At 23.5% G+C, this 14,623-nt stretch overlaps 4 protein-coding genes across 4 annotated transcripts; all 4 read right to left on the bottom strand.

Annotated features, from left to right (window-relative positions):
- Positions 1-65: 65 nt before the first annotated feature.
- On the bottom strand, positions 66-6,592 carry LOC122861157 (putative mediator of RNA polymerase II transcription subunit 26). The gene is made up of 7 exons (XM_044165364.1): positions 6,072-6,592; positions 4,987-6,005; positions 4,331-4,447; positions 3,425-3,514; positions 2,675-2,935; positions 2,319-2,490; positions 66-694 (listed from the first exon to the last, which is right to left on the bottom strand). Exons 1-7 carry the CDS (start codon positions 6,151-6,153, stop codon positions 516-518), a joined length of 1,920 nt encoding a protein of 639 aa, XP_044021299.1. The 5' UTR covers positions 6,154-6,592; the 3' UTR covers positions 66-515.
- A 918-nt stretch (positions 6,593-7,510) lies between these two features.
- LOC122861159 lies at positions 7,511-9,007 on the bottom strand. Its single transcript, XM_044165366.1, has 5 exons — positions 8,849-9,007; positions 8,588-8,689; positions 8,217-8,318; positions 7,875-8,054; positions 7,511-7,713 (listed from the first exon to the last, which is right to left on the bottom strand). Exons 1-5 carry the CDS (start codon positions 8,965-8,967, stop codon positions 7,605-7,607), a joined length of 612 nt encoding a protein of 203 aa, XP_044021301.1. The 5' UTR covers positions 8,968-9,007; the 3' UTR covers positions 7,511-7,604.
- A 90-nt stretch (positions 9,008-9,097) lies between these two features.
- On the bottom strand, positions 9,098-10,359 carry LOC122847877. The gene is made up of 4 exons (XM_044145736.1): positions 10,076-10,359; positions 9,608-9,764; positions 9,160-9,324; positions 9,098-9,110 (listed from the first exon to the last, which is right to left on the bottom strand). The coding sequence occupies exons 1-4, from the start codon at positions 10,251-10,253 to the stop codon at positions 9,098-9,100; spliced, it is 513 nt and encodes a 170-aa protein (XP_044001671.1). The 5' UTR covers positions 10,254-10,359.
- A 631-nt stretch (positions 10,360-10,990) lies between these two features.
- On the bottom strand, positions 10,991-13,465 carry LOC122861158. The gene is made up of 8 exons (XM_044165365.1): positions 13,214-13,465; positions 12,970-13,126; positions 12,460-12,627; positions 12,145-12,303; positions 11,879-11,980; positions 11,641-11,745; positions 11,296-11,466; positions 10,991-11,178 (listed from the first exon to the last, which is right to left on the bottom strand). The coding sequence occupies exons 1-8, from the start codon at positions 13,335-13,337 to the stop codon at positions 11,040-11,042; spliced, it is 1,125 nt and encodes a 374-aa protein (XP_044021300.1). The 5' UTR covers positions 13,338-13,465; the 3' UTR covers positions 10,991-11,039.
- Positions 13,466-14,623: the final 1,158 nt, after the last annotated feature.

Raw genomic sequence — 14,623 nt, 5'->3', positions numbered from 1 at the left:
AGATACGTTTAATTTTTTATAATAAAACAAAAAATAATTTAAAAAAAAAAAAAATCATATTGATATTTAAATATTTTTTAAATAAATATATTTATTTAATTTAAAAAAAAAATTATATATCAGTACTAAATATTATGTTACACATTTAAATAGTTTAAACAATTCAAAACATCAAATAAATAATTAAATTTATATAAAGTGTATGTTTTTTTTTAAACGTGATTGTTTGTTGAAATTTAAACAAGTTATTTTGTTTGTTTCCTCTTTTTTTATACAAATAAATCATCATTAAATAATGACGTTGTACAAAATATACTTATTTAATAATAAATTATTAAAAAATAGTGATTTATTAATTTTTAAAATTAATGAATCAATACATGTGACATGAATTATGAGGTATTAAAAATTGACAGAGCACACTGTCAAATAAAAATAGATTATAATTTAAATTAATAATTGACGTGAATTAGTGAGTTATAATTTTTAGTGATGTTGATTAATTTATTAGGCAATTAAATGCCTTTGCAATTGACTTCGTGAATTGTAACACGATCTGGATTAAATGTTCTTTTGCATTTTTTACATGGTACTAATTGGCCCAAGTGTGATTTCCATCTTGCCTCTGTTGTTGCTGGCCAATCGATTACATGTTTTGATGATGATGACGATGATGATGATGATGTTGGAGAATCTAAAAGTTTTAATTAAATTATTAGAGTTAACATAGCTGACCTGGGTGTAAGTTTAGCCTGAATATAAAATAATATCAATAAATGTTCCCGTTTATTTTATTTTTTTTTTCTTTTATTTGATATATAAAGAAAGACATTTCTATCGTCAACGAAATAATACATACACCGTTAGAATATTCAGTTAAAATTATGCATAATATTATTGATACTCTGGTCATATACATGCGCATTTACAAATGCACAAATCGATATAATACTATTCTCAACTTTTATAATAACACATGTCAATATTTGTTCTTCTAACATAAAAAAAAAAAAACCTAATTTAATCAATTATTCTACGTTCACATTAATTGAAAACTAATATTTATTTATCCAATAATTTTCAAGTTCATCAAACTTTACCAAAGTAAAAAAAAAAAAACTGAATTGAAATTATTTTTAACTTTTTAATCTTGTTTTAAGTGATAAAAATTTTAATTAAATTATTTTCTTAAACAAACTAGACATTTATTCATTTTGAAGAACAAATAAAAACCTGTCAATATTTAACAGTGATAAAGTACCAAAACGACCTTATCTTTTTTTAAGGAAAAAAAAAAAAGAAAAAAACAATAAAAAATATACATAAGATATGATGACACCACAAAGTTTCTTTAACTTCAACAACAAAATAAAGAATCAAAATTTGATTTATTATTCAACTAATTTTTTGATATGTCAATCATTAATCAGCATACAATACCAGTATGTTAATCATCATAAATATTTACTAGACAGCCAATAACTTTTGTTTAATCAAAACACTTGACGCCACTAGGGTAAGCAAGTGAATTAATTTTTTATTCATAAACAAAAAATATGAGCTGTTTAAAGTCTACACAAAGAAATAAATAAATAAATAATGAAGAGACCAGTCAATTAAATTCATAGTAAATAAAATTTAGAAATATTATAAAAAATTATTTTAATTATTAAAAAAAATAATAGCTTTATTTTCTAATCAATAGAAATATTTTTTTCTTTATCATTTTCAAATTGATATTCACCATAATAATATGAAAAAAAAAATAAAAAAGTATGTCAAGTTATTCGAAGCTGTTGAGAATAATTTTAATTTGAATTGATTATAAAAATTTACATTTGAATTGAATATATTTATATTAAAATTATACGCATAATAATGTCAACTTCATGCTCACTATATAACCGGAAATAAAGTCACTTGTGACTTGTAATCATTCATCTATATCGCATGCGCATTTTAATGTTAAAAAAAAATAAAAATAAAATAATGCTTTATTATAATGTTGGCTTTCTGTATAGATGAGACAAAGCCAACAACTTAAAAATAAAGCTTTTGGACACACATCGATCCTACAAAAGAGCATTGAACCCAAGTCTATGCTTGACCAAGATTTTTACCTGAATATTTTATATTATTATATGAACACACGATATGTATTTTAGGCATGCGGAAATTATGTCTAGAGATTTGAATTTATATAAATTTTCATGGTTTATAAATTGCCTGAATCTTGATTATTTATTTTTATTTTTTTTTATATTTTTTTTTTTCATTCATGTTTATGTTGTAAAAAAAAAAAAATTTAGTATACATACTTTTAAAAATTATATCCGGTTTTTGTGGCTCTTGTCTTCGTTGACTAACTGGTAATTTTGCATTTTCAATTTGCCATTTTTTTAAACACTGAGGCTCGTGAATTTCAATACTTGCTGAACCAAAATCACGTCCACATATATAACAAGTTGTTATTCTTGATTTTAATATATCCTAAAATAAATAAATTTTTTTTTTTTTTTTCAATAAAAATGATTTATAGTATTTAATTATAAAAACAAAATTAAAAATATATTAATAATAAATTTTGTTTATCATGATTTTAATTTTATGTATTTGTTTGTTTAGTTTTTTGTTTTTTTTATTGAGGAAGTTATTATTTTAATGAATGACTCACTGTTGAAGAATTAGTTGTTAGTGAGGGTGATCGAGGTGGAGTTGTTGAGTTTTTTTCCCATTTTGAAATATCCTTTTTTCTTTCATTCTCAATTTGCCATCTTTTTAAACACTGTGGTTCATGAATGTTAATACTTCTTGAGCCAAAATTTCTTCCGCAAACTTTACAACATATTGTGCGAAGACCAATAAGTTGATTATTATTTGTATTTTCAAGTCTCTCGAGACTTTCAGATTTATCAGATTTCGGTGGTGTAGTACTCTGTAATAAAATTTAATTAGTTAATTTCACTGTATATTAATCATGCACGAACTTTTTTTTGTTTCTAAAAATACACTGATCATCAAAACGATAAATAAAAATAACATATTAAAAAATACAATAGTATTAATTCACCCCAACAGCAGCAAGTAAAATCAATTTTTTTAGGGGCGTATTTTTAATTTTTTTTGTTTTCGTGAACGAAAAATGTCGGTTTTAAAAGTCTCATATATATATTCGTTTAGAATAACTATAATAATTATATTCTTCTACTAGTCAATGTTTTTATATTATATAAGGATCATAAAATTTTCCACAAATTTAATATACCGTTAAATAAACATAAACTACATAGTCACAAAAATAATATGCGAATATTTTTAGCTGAAAAAAAATCCATATCAAACTGAGGCTAAACATATCCGAGGATAAAATAAATATAAAAAATGTTTAAATATTGATAATATTATAATGAAAAAAAAAAGGAACCTTGGGGGAAGCCTTGCAACTTTTTTGATGTACTGGCAATCGATCAGGTAAAAATGTTCTTCCACATTTCCAACATGGTACCAGTTGCGTCTGAAATCATAGAAAGAAAATTAATAATTTATTATTTCCGAATGTAATATCAAAATGATAACTCATCATGTAAACCTTGAAATCTATAACAGTAACACAATGTCAATTTATAATGATCAATCTATAATTTAGTAGATAAAAAAAAAAAATACTACAAGCATATAAAAAAAAGGACAAAGCATATAAATGTACACAAGATAATGATCAACTGGCATTTTACATACCCCCTCACGTGGCATTGATACATGCAGGAGTGAGTGTATAATGCACAAATTTTTTTTTTTTCTATATTCATGTAAATTGTAAATTATTTGTTATTTTTTTTTGTATATTATTGTATATTATCAAAGTGTACATATTGTATTGATCACACATTTATCACACGTGCATATCATAATATTGATCAATTAAATAAAAAAATTACACCAATGTCTAGGATAATGTGTTTAAAAATTTCCATATCATATTTACACAAGTCATATTATAAAGCAAAATAAAAAATATAATTTTAAAATGTCAACTATTATCAAATATATGCCTATTTAAGTGTTATAAATATATATTTATAAAAAATGCTATAAATAGTCAAGTTAAAAATCAGATGTCTTAGTGGTATGCGGAAGAAAAATGTATATACGTGTAAAAAAAGTTTCTAGAATTTGAGGCCAATTGCTTGGGGTTATTTTTAAGTGGGTTAAAGCTCATTGATTGCACGATTAAGCTCAATGAAAAAATAAGTATATTCTTTGAATTTGTGCATAATAATGCATGTTAGTGTGGTTTTTAAATTACTAAAACAAATGATTATTATCATACTTGAGATAGTTCCCAGGCGGCTTTATTCCAATCCTGATGATTAAGAGGAACAATTGGTCTTTGAGGTGCTAAACGTCTTTGAGATATTGGTAAATCATTATTTTCTCTTTCCCATCTCTAGAACCAATATGATATTTAATAAATTTTAATACGAAATATAAAAAAAATTAAAAAGATATTTATTTAATATGCTGTCAGGATTTAATTAAGTAAAGGTTCATTTGATTGAAAATTTAATTTAATTGTCTTTTAATAGAATGAAATATTATTGATTGATTTCTTCAATATCCATTTTGTGACATTAAAATGTTGGCTGACTCAGTCAAAGTCAAGGATAAATAATAATGATTTGATTGATTACGAAACAGCTGTATATAAATATGAGTCATTTTTTGCCATTTCCATCGATACAACGCATTAAACAATTCATAGTTAATTTCATGGTTGATGAATTTTCATAATCACGCTCTATTCTTGAATAAAAACGAAAAAAAATAATAAAAAAAAAAACTAGCATTTAAATATTAACAGAAAAAAAAGAATAAAAATTTAATTAAAAAAAAAAAAATAATAATGCTAAAAATAAATTCAAACACAATAAAAACATTTACTTTTTTTTTTTTTTTTTTTATTATTTAGTATTAATATTTTTTTACCTGCATGCATTTTGGTTCATGAATTGGAAAACTAGCAGTACCAAATTCACGTGCACATATATAACATGTTACACTTTTTGGTCCTTTTTTATTATCCAATAAATTTTTATTATTAATTTTTTCATTATCATTTAATTTATCAATTTTTTCATCATCTTTAATTTTTGTATCTTTATTATTATTTAATTTTTTTTCACTACGAAAATTTAATGCAACAGGTTTTTGTATAGTTTTTCTAATAGTTTCTTTAGTTTTACCATTTGACAAATCTTTACTGGATATTTTAATAGGAACAACACCTTTTGGATGACTGTGAAAACGCTCAGGTTGATCAGGACGACCACAAGTTTTACAAGGCTCAGGTGCTGTATTTTTTGTTGAACCAGTGAATACATCAATTTCAGCTGGTCTTGATGATGATGACTTGATTGTTCTGAGTGTAGATAAAGTTGTTCTCAATGTACCATTACGATTATTACTATTACTATTACTATTATTATTATTATCATCTAAACGTTTATTTTCAATATTCATACGTTTTTTATTATTAATATTATTGTCACTAATATTAAATGTTGTACTTGATGATAATTGTTTTTTCATATTTTGATAATCTGTATTTGATTTGTCAATGCTTGATATTTGTTCAACTGTTATTTGCTCGAAACTACGACGTTTTTGTCGTGTGACAAGTGTCTTAATGTCGATGATGTTCGATATTGAACTATGTTTTTCACTTGATGGTACTCTACGATGACACCTCGAGGACATACTCCCACTACTCAATTTTTGCATATCGTGTTGTATACGTGTCATTGAATCACATAATAGTTCTTTACTTAACAATGACATGTCAAGTTTATTTACCAAATTTGGATCTAGTACAATTGGTTTTTCTAAATTTGCTGTTTTTGGACGCTCAATTGGAGCATATGGACATGATTTTTTTATTTTTGGTGGCCAAGTGCCTGTGTCGGGTGCTGATTTTGTTTTTTTTCGTCGATTTAACTCGACTGTTTCTAATGAAAAATATAAAAATAAAATAAATAATATATTTTTTTTTAAATTAGAAAATAAATAAATACCTGTTAATGAATCCAAATCATCTTTTATAATTAAAAATGTCTTCTCAGGAAGAAATTCAGCTGGTCGTCTCTTCCACTTCATATCAGAGTTTTTTGTTTTTTTTATTTTTTATTTTTATTTAAATTATTTATTTAGTTTAGTTTCTAAAACCACCAATGACAGTTATTTTCAAACATAAATTTATAATCGTTTAATCAATAAATTATACTTTTGCATGTTCTTCACTTAATACTTAATATATAACTCGCAATTTAAAAAAAAAAAAAAAGGCTAATATATAATCTGTCATAATTTTTTTTTTTTTATTTCTTTATTTTTATTATCAAATTAAATATTTTTCACATTTATTTGTTTGTATATTTTTATTTTATTCACTACGTGATTTTGTTAAATTTCATGTTGCCTCACGAACAGTAAATTCAAACCTACGCAGAATATATTCCAGGGCATGATATAACTTTATTCAATTTTTATGTCACTCATCATTTTTTTATTTATAAAAAAAAAAAAAAAAAACTTCTCTTTTACACAATTTTAGGTTCATTTATTTTTTCATTTGTTCAATCAACACTTTTAAAACCACGTGATTTTTAAATAAATAAATTTGATTAAAAAAAAAAACTCAATTAAATTATCGAACTAAATATGATAAATTAAACAGACTAAAAAAATTTTATCCCATATTTTTTTTTTTTTTTTGTTAAAATAAACAATATAATAAAAACTAAAATATTTTTTGGAAAGAAAAAAAAAAAAAAGCGCTCAATTAAACAAGCTTATAAGACCGCGTAGCACGCTGGACTGAAATCCTCCAGGTTTACCTTGCCATTGGTTCGACACACTATTACGCTATTACGTTTACTAGGCTTTTTGTGGTCGTCTGTGCCGAGTAAAACACAGGTGGCCAGGGGAGAATGTTAAAAAATCGATTCAATGTTTTTTACTTCATTGCTTATGTGCGTTGCTATCATAACATTATGTCAGCAATAAAATGCAACACACTCATCAATTACACAATCAAAAAAAGAAAGTAAAAATTAAAAATTAAATAGTATTATTTAATAATAATAATACTTATATATTGATAACCCAATTGTCTTTTTTATAATTTCTAAAAGACAACAAAAAACTGCAGGTAATATTTTTTAAATTCATCTTAAAAATAAAACAATTGAAATTATGGGACAAATTGTTATTTAAATTTATTTAATGGAGATAATTTCATGACAATTATTTAATACTCATTATGTAGGTACAAAGTTGAAAAATTATTGATTTTTCTAAACATCAAAAGTTATTTATTTTTACTTTTATAGTTTAAATATGTGCATGAATTTCATTGCTTATATTTTTGGTAGAAATGATCATTAATCGAATATTTAATATTATAATTATAGATCATAATAATCAAAATCATTAAAGTAATATGACAATCGATTTATTATAATTTAATTGTAAATATATTAAACAAAAAAAAAAATATATATTTATACCTATAGGTATATTAATCATATATTTAAAAAAAAAAAAAACTACTTAATATCGTCGCCTAAGGTTCTTTTTAAATAAGGGCAAACAAGAAGAGTTGGTACTGCACTATCTAAGTCAACTTCAATGTAGACTTCTTGTTTCATTATTATACTGTAAAATAAAATATAATATTATTAATGATGAATTTTTTTTATAAACAGTTCATTAGAGAACTTTTTCAATTATATTAATAATAATTAAAAAATAAATTAATTCATAATTTGAATAATAACAGAAAAAGGTTCAAAATTATTAATTAATATTCAATTTACCTTCGGTTACTAAAGTGCATTGGTTTAATCGATAGATGACCACTCTCAAGTTCGATTCGAAGTATACTAGCTTCATCGGTTGATGTATCATCTCTTTCTTCAACGGAAAAAAAATCCTTTAAATGTTCAGGTATTTCATCTTCGTAAGCTTGAATGCTAGCTCTGTGATAGACAGTGAAACTGTGAAAAAAAATAATATTTGTCATCAAAAGCTTATTGGAGATAGAAAAAAATAATAAATCTTGAATAAGTGAAATGAATAAATTTAATTATTATTGAATAATTGGATAATTTTAATAAACAAAAAATTAGTTCAAAATTATTGAATAATATTTGACTTACGTATCATCACTATTTTCCAATTTTATTAATTGTTGATTTTCAACTAACACAGCCATTGGTAATTGTAGTTTGATTCTTCCAAAACTATTTGGTCCATCAGTTCTAAAAAAATAATCAAATCTCATAATGGCAAGAAAAAAATGTCTTAATGAAATTTCGATATTTCGAATATTTTTCTAGTTATATTATTTTTTTTAATTTCGATAAATCGATTTTTTTTTTTTTTTCTTAATTTAATAATAGCAATCGATTAAACTCATTAGGTCAAAAAAAAAGTTCAAATAATAAATACATTAATAACAAATATATTGAATAAATAGTTTTAAAAAACAAAAAATTGGTTCAAAATAATTGATTAATATTCGACTTACAATTCATTATCACCTTCTTTATTTAAAATCTCTGGTAAGTCATCTCTGAATTCTAGAAATTTTTGGGAGGCTATCGAAACATCTACAGGTGAGACAAGTTTTCTGTAAGGTAATAATAATATTATTAATGATGTATATTTTTTATCAAGACAGAGATGGTAATAATTCTTTACTTCATAAAACATTAATAGTAAATATGATAATTAAATAATTTTAAAAAACAAAAATTGGTTTGAAATAATTGATTAATATTTAACTTACTCAAAACTGCTCGACAGTGTTTTTGTTTTTATTTTAACCGGAGAAATTACAATATTAGAATCAGGTTTTCGTGGAGTGTGTAGTACTCTACCATTCTTTGCAATTTTAGGTGGGCTCATGTGAGCTTCAACGTAAACTGAGTGTTCCAAAATAAACCTGTAAAATAAAAATAACAATATTAATAATAATGTATATTCGTCATCAGCAGTTTATTAGATTCATAAATAATGAATTAAAGATTATAATAGGTCAATTTTTTTTACTAGAAAAAATAATAAATTATTGAAAAATTATTTGAAAATTCAACTTACGTTTGACATTTGGTTTTTGAGTGTAATACTAATGAATCACCAGCGAATGATGCATTCCAATGACCTATTTCAAATGAAGTTTTTTTTTTTTCACCAGTTTTATTGCTTTTAGGTATAATTAATCCTCCATTAAGTTCAGTGCAGAATATGGAAGGAAAAATACAACTGTAAAATAATAATTATAACAATATTAATAATGAGTCATTAATAATGACATATATTTTTTTATTTACAGTTTAATAAAGATATACGTAGATAAATTATCAGTATACTTATAATAGGTCAATTTTCGGTCCAGGTGCTTAATAAATGTCATCGTGGGACAAAAACTTGAGGTGAAAAGTTGTTATAAATTTGTCACTCGATGTGAAGCACCTGGCCTTAATAATAAATATAATTTATATTATCAAAGAATTGGTTCGAAATTATTGTTTACTATTCCACTTACTTTTTTTTTATTTCTTGTGAAAATAATGATGCTTTACTGCTACTAAATGATACCTCAAAATCATTAATATTTGATGTTTTTATTTCTTCCTTAAATATTGATATTTTCTTTCCAGTAGCATGAATGGTTCCCCAAAAATTAGTCCAGATTTTTTTAGCTTTAGAAAAATAATAAATAATAACAATTTAAAAATTTGTTGATATTTTTTTTGTTTTTGAATGATTTAGAAATTTATGAAAATGGCTATTTATTGATACCAATTCCGTCAATTTAGAATGGAAATAAAGTGTGATTAGAGTAGATCAGAGTAGATTTAGCTGGTACAACGAACACTAAACTGTACCAAAAACTTACCCAACTATATAAAATAACCTTAAATTCACTCTAAATCACAATTTATATTCAGGGTAAATTGTTCGTAATTAATACAGCCTTGTTTTCTTTTAATAATTAAATTTTATCCGTTACCTCGAGTAGCATGTGATATTTCTGATCCATTATCGTTAGGATCATTTGATTGAAGTAATGGCAATGAATGATTTAAACGATTAGTTGTGAGCATCATGGATCGTAGATATGTTGAATTATTTGTAGCATATTTTGCTGTGCCAACAAGACGCAATGTATTTCTTAAAACTCCATTCATTGTTTTTATTTTTTATTTTTGTTTTTTAAACAGAATTTTTTAACAATTATGAATACTAACACATAAAGTTTTTTGATGAAATTTAATAGACAACTTGTCGACAAGGCTATGTATGCTACACAATGCTACAGTAATCAGTATGACAGTACATATGGTACAGTATGGTATGATACCCAATTACCGATACCACTATACCAGAAAGAATCCTACATACACTGCAATACACGCAATGACGCAATTAATTGCACAATCAAAAAAAAAAAGTAAAAACTAAAAATTAAATAGTATTATTTAATAATAATAATAATTATTATTGTTATATATTGACAGCCCAATTGCTTTTTTTATAATTTCTAAAAGATAAAAAAAAACTGCGGGTAATATTTTTTAAATTTATCTTGAAAATAAAACAATTCAAATTATTTGACAAATTATTATTTAAATTTATTTCATGAAGATAATTTCATGATATTTATTTAACACTCATAATGGAGGTACAAAGTTACAAAATTATTGATTTTTCCAAACATCAAAAGTTATTTATTTTTACTTTTATAGTTTAAATATTAGTACGAATGAAATTATTTATATTATTGGTAGAAATGATCATTAATCGAATGTTTTAATATTATAATTATAGATCATAATCAAAACCAATAAAATAATGTTACAACTGTTTTATTATAATTTAATTATAATAAATGAGACGAAAAATAAAAAAAATATATACGTATATTAGTCATGTTTTAAAAGAGAAGATAAAAAAAAATAATTATTCATTTTAGATTAATAATTTTCTAAAACCTTTATAACTGGACCAATACTAATACTTTGTACCATTTCGGAAGTATCTTGCGAAGAATTCTGGTTAGAGTGTTTACCATCCAAGTCAATCACAATTACGACTTCTTGTCTCATGATAATACTGTAAAATAAAAATTAATATTATTTATAAACAGTTTTTTGAAGAATTTTTTTATTTATATTTATTAATAATTAAAATAATGAATGAATATGGTTCAAAATTATTGACTGAATTTACCTTTGATTATTAGGATGTGTTAGTTCAATTATTAGATCACCACTGTCGAGAAGGATTTCAAGTAAACCAATGTTCGATCTTTCATCTACTTTTTTAACTGCAAATTCATTTTTTAAATTTTCAGATAAAACTTTTTTAGTTTCAATTTCAACTTCATGATGAACAGTAAGACTGTAAAAAAAAAAAAATAATATTTGTCATCAAAAGTTTATTAGATATAAATAAACAATAAATATTTAATAAGCCAATATTTATTCTTTAATAAAACATGAATAATATGATAGTTAAATTATTTTAATAAACAAAAAATTAATTAAAAATTATTGAATATAATGTTTAACTTACGTATTAAGAGAATTTGTTGTTGTTATTTCTTGTCGACCTCCTTCAAGTAACACAGTCATTGGAAAAAATAGTTTCATTTTTCCAAATTCATCTGGAGCATCAGTTCTAAATGAATAATCAAAAGTCATAATGGTTAATTCTTTTTTTACTTAATATACTATTAAGTAAACATATACTATTTAAATAATTTTAAAAAACAAAAAATTGGTTTAAAATCATTGATTAATATTTCACTTACATTTTACCATTACTGCATTTTATTAGTGACTTTGTTACGTCAGATCCGAAATGTTCAAGTCGTTCTACTGGCATATAACTATTTACAGGTGGAAAGGGTCGTCTGTAAGATAATAATAATAATAATATTATTAATGACGTATACTTTTTATCGAGACAGAGATGATGATTTTGTTTTACTTGTTAAAACATTAATAATAAATATGATAATTAAAGTTTTAAAAAACAAAAAATTGGTTTAAAATAATTGATTAATGTTTAACTTACTCTAAAAGGCCCAACTGTTCTGATTTTGATATTATTTTAGCAGGATAATTCGTAATATCAGAACTTAGTGTTGGTAAAGTTTGTATTACGCCACCAGTCTCTGAAACTTTTGGTGGTTTTTGAAGAGCTTTAGCGTACATCGAGTGTTTCAAAATAAAACTGTAAAATAAAAATAATATTATTAATAACGTATATTTAGCATTAATAATTTATTAGAAATATGAATAATTAAAACTCATATGCTAGGTCAATTGTTTTTACTCAAAAACTAAATAATAATAAATATATCCAAAATTGTTTAAAAATTCAACTTACATTTCATCACTATCTTTTAATTTAAAAGTTAGTTTTCCACCATCAAGTGATACATCCCATTTATCTAGTGTAAATGATGTCTGTGCTTGTTCATCAGCAATTTTATTGCTTTCAGGTTCAATTGGTTCTCCGTTAAGCTCAGTGTTGAATGTAGCAGGCAAAATTAAACTGTAAAATAATAATTATAATAATATTATTAATGATATATATTTTTTTGGTAACAGTTTAATAAAGATATACCGAAATAAATAATCTATATACTCAAAAAAGGTATATTTTTTTGTCCAGGTGCTCAACATCTAGTAATTTCCGACAAGTGTGTTTATTATTTTAACATTTTGATATTTTTTTTATAATTATTTAATTAAAAATATAAATTTCATTATGAGACAAAAATTTGAGGTAAAAAGTTGTCATAATTTTATCACTGGATGTCAAGCACCTGGCTTTAATAATAAATAATTTTATTTATCAAAGAATTGGTTCAAAATTATTGTTTAATATACTTACTCTTTTTTTCCAAAGAAAAATTTTGGTGTTATCAATCCTACTTTACCACTAGTAAGTGATACCTTGAAACAACCAATATCTGATATTTTGACTTCTTCATCACCAAATATCGATAATATTTCTTTTCCAGCAGTCTGTATGGTTGTCCAATAATTAACTTTATAAAATAAATAAATAATATCAATTAACAGAATAAATTAATTATAAAATAATTAATCATAAATAAAAAAATAGTGTTTGTTACCTGGAGATGAATGAGTTAAACGATTAGTTGAGAGTGTCATGGATCGTAGATATTTTGTTGAATTATTTAGAGCATATTTTGCTGTGCCACCAAGACGCAATGTATGTCTCAAAATACCACTCATTTTTAAACACAATAACCAGTTGTCAGTACTAATTATTTAAACAATTATGAAATTTAAGAGACGAATGGTATAATGGTAATTGATGGTGATTAAGATGAACTGAGATGAACAATGGAATACAATGAAGCTTTTACAAGCTTTTATTATTATTATTATAGTTTTAACGGTTTTAACGTTTCAGTGTGGCCAATGGGTGGTCAATAGTCAATAGCCAATAATAACACGCCACACACCAAATCCGCCATCTTTAAAATTATATTTTTTGCGCGCCACCTAACAATCACGAAAACGCGGCCTTTTTCAAATATATATTTTTAATTCTATGCTAAATTTTGTTTTTTCAGCTGTTCTCTTTCATATGATTAGAGCAAACCTAAGAATGGTAAAAAGATGCGGGTAGTATGTTTTATTATAAGTTATTTATTTTTCTTATATAATGAATTTAATTTTTCATATTATTGGTAGAAATGATCATTTATTGAATATTTAATGCTATAATTATAAATCATTATCAAAACCATTATAATAATATGACAATCATTATTATTATTATAATTTAATTAAATAATATATTAGACAAAATATATATCTAAGTACATTAATCATATACCTATTTAAAAAAAAATAACAATTATTCAGTTTGATCTTTTAACTTGGATCTTTTTATAAAAGGGCTAATAAGAATACTTGGTACTTCACTATCTACGTCAATTTCAATGTCGACTTCATGGCTGATGAATAAAAAAAATAAAAAATAATATTATAAATGATGGATATAACTTATAAACAAAGTTATGAAGAACTTTTTCATTTATATTAATGATAATTTAAAAATATATTAATTGAATAACAAAAGAAAAAGGTTTAAAATTATTGATTAATAGTCAATTTACCGTTGTTTATTGAGAGCTTTTGTTTCAATTTGTCATTAAAATTTTATTAGAGACATAAATAAATAATAAATTTTTAATAAGTCAATTTTTATCCCTTGATAGAACATTAATAATGTAATAATTAAATAATTTGAAAAAAAAAAAAAATTGGTTTAAAATAATTGAATAATATTTGACTTAGGTACTCATCATCAGAATCTTTTTTTTTTTTTTTTTTTTTTATGGAGCTCCTTCAAGTGACGCAGTCATTGGAAATTTTAGTTTCATTCTTCCGAACGTATTTGGTTTTTCAGTTCTAAATAATAATCAAAACTCATAATAGGTAATTGTTTTTTTACTTAAGAATAAAAATATTAATAATTTAAAAAAAAAACAAAAAATTGGTTTAAAATA

This window comes from Aphidius gifuensis, linkage group LG1 (assembly GCF_014905175.1).
Source record: "Aphidius gifuensis isolate YNYX2018 linkage group LG1, ASM1490517v1, whole genome shotgun sequence".
Classification (NCBI taxonomy): domain Eukaryota; kingdom Metazoa; phylum Arthropoda; class Insecta; order Hymenoptera; family Braconidae; genus Aphidius; species Aphidius gifuensis.
Note: the sequence above shows the minus strand (reverse complement) of the source record. Positions and strands in the feature narration are given on the sequence as shown.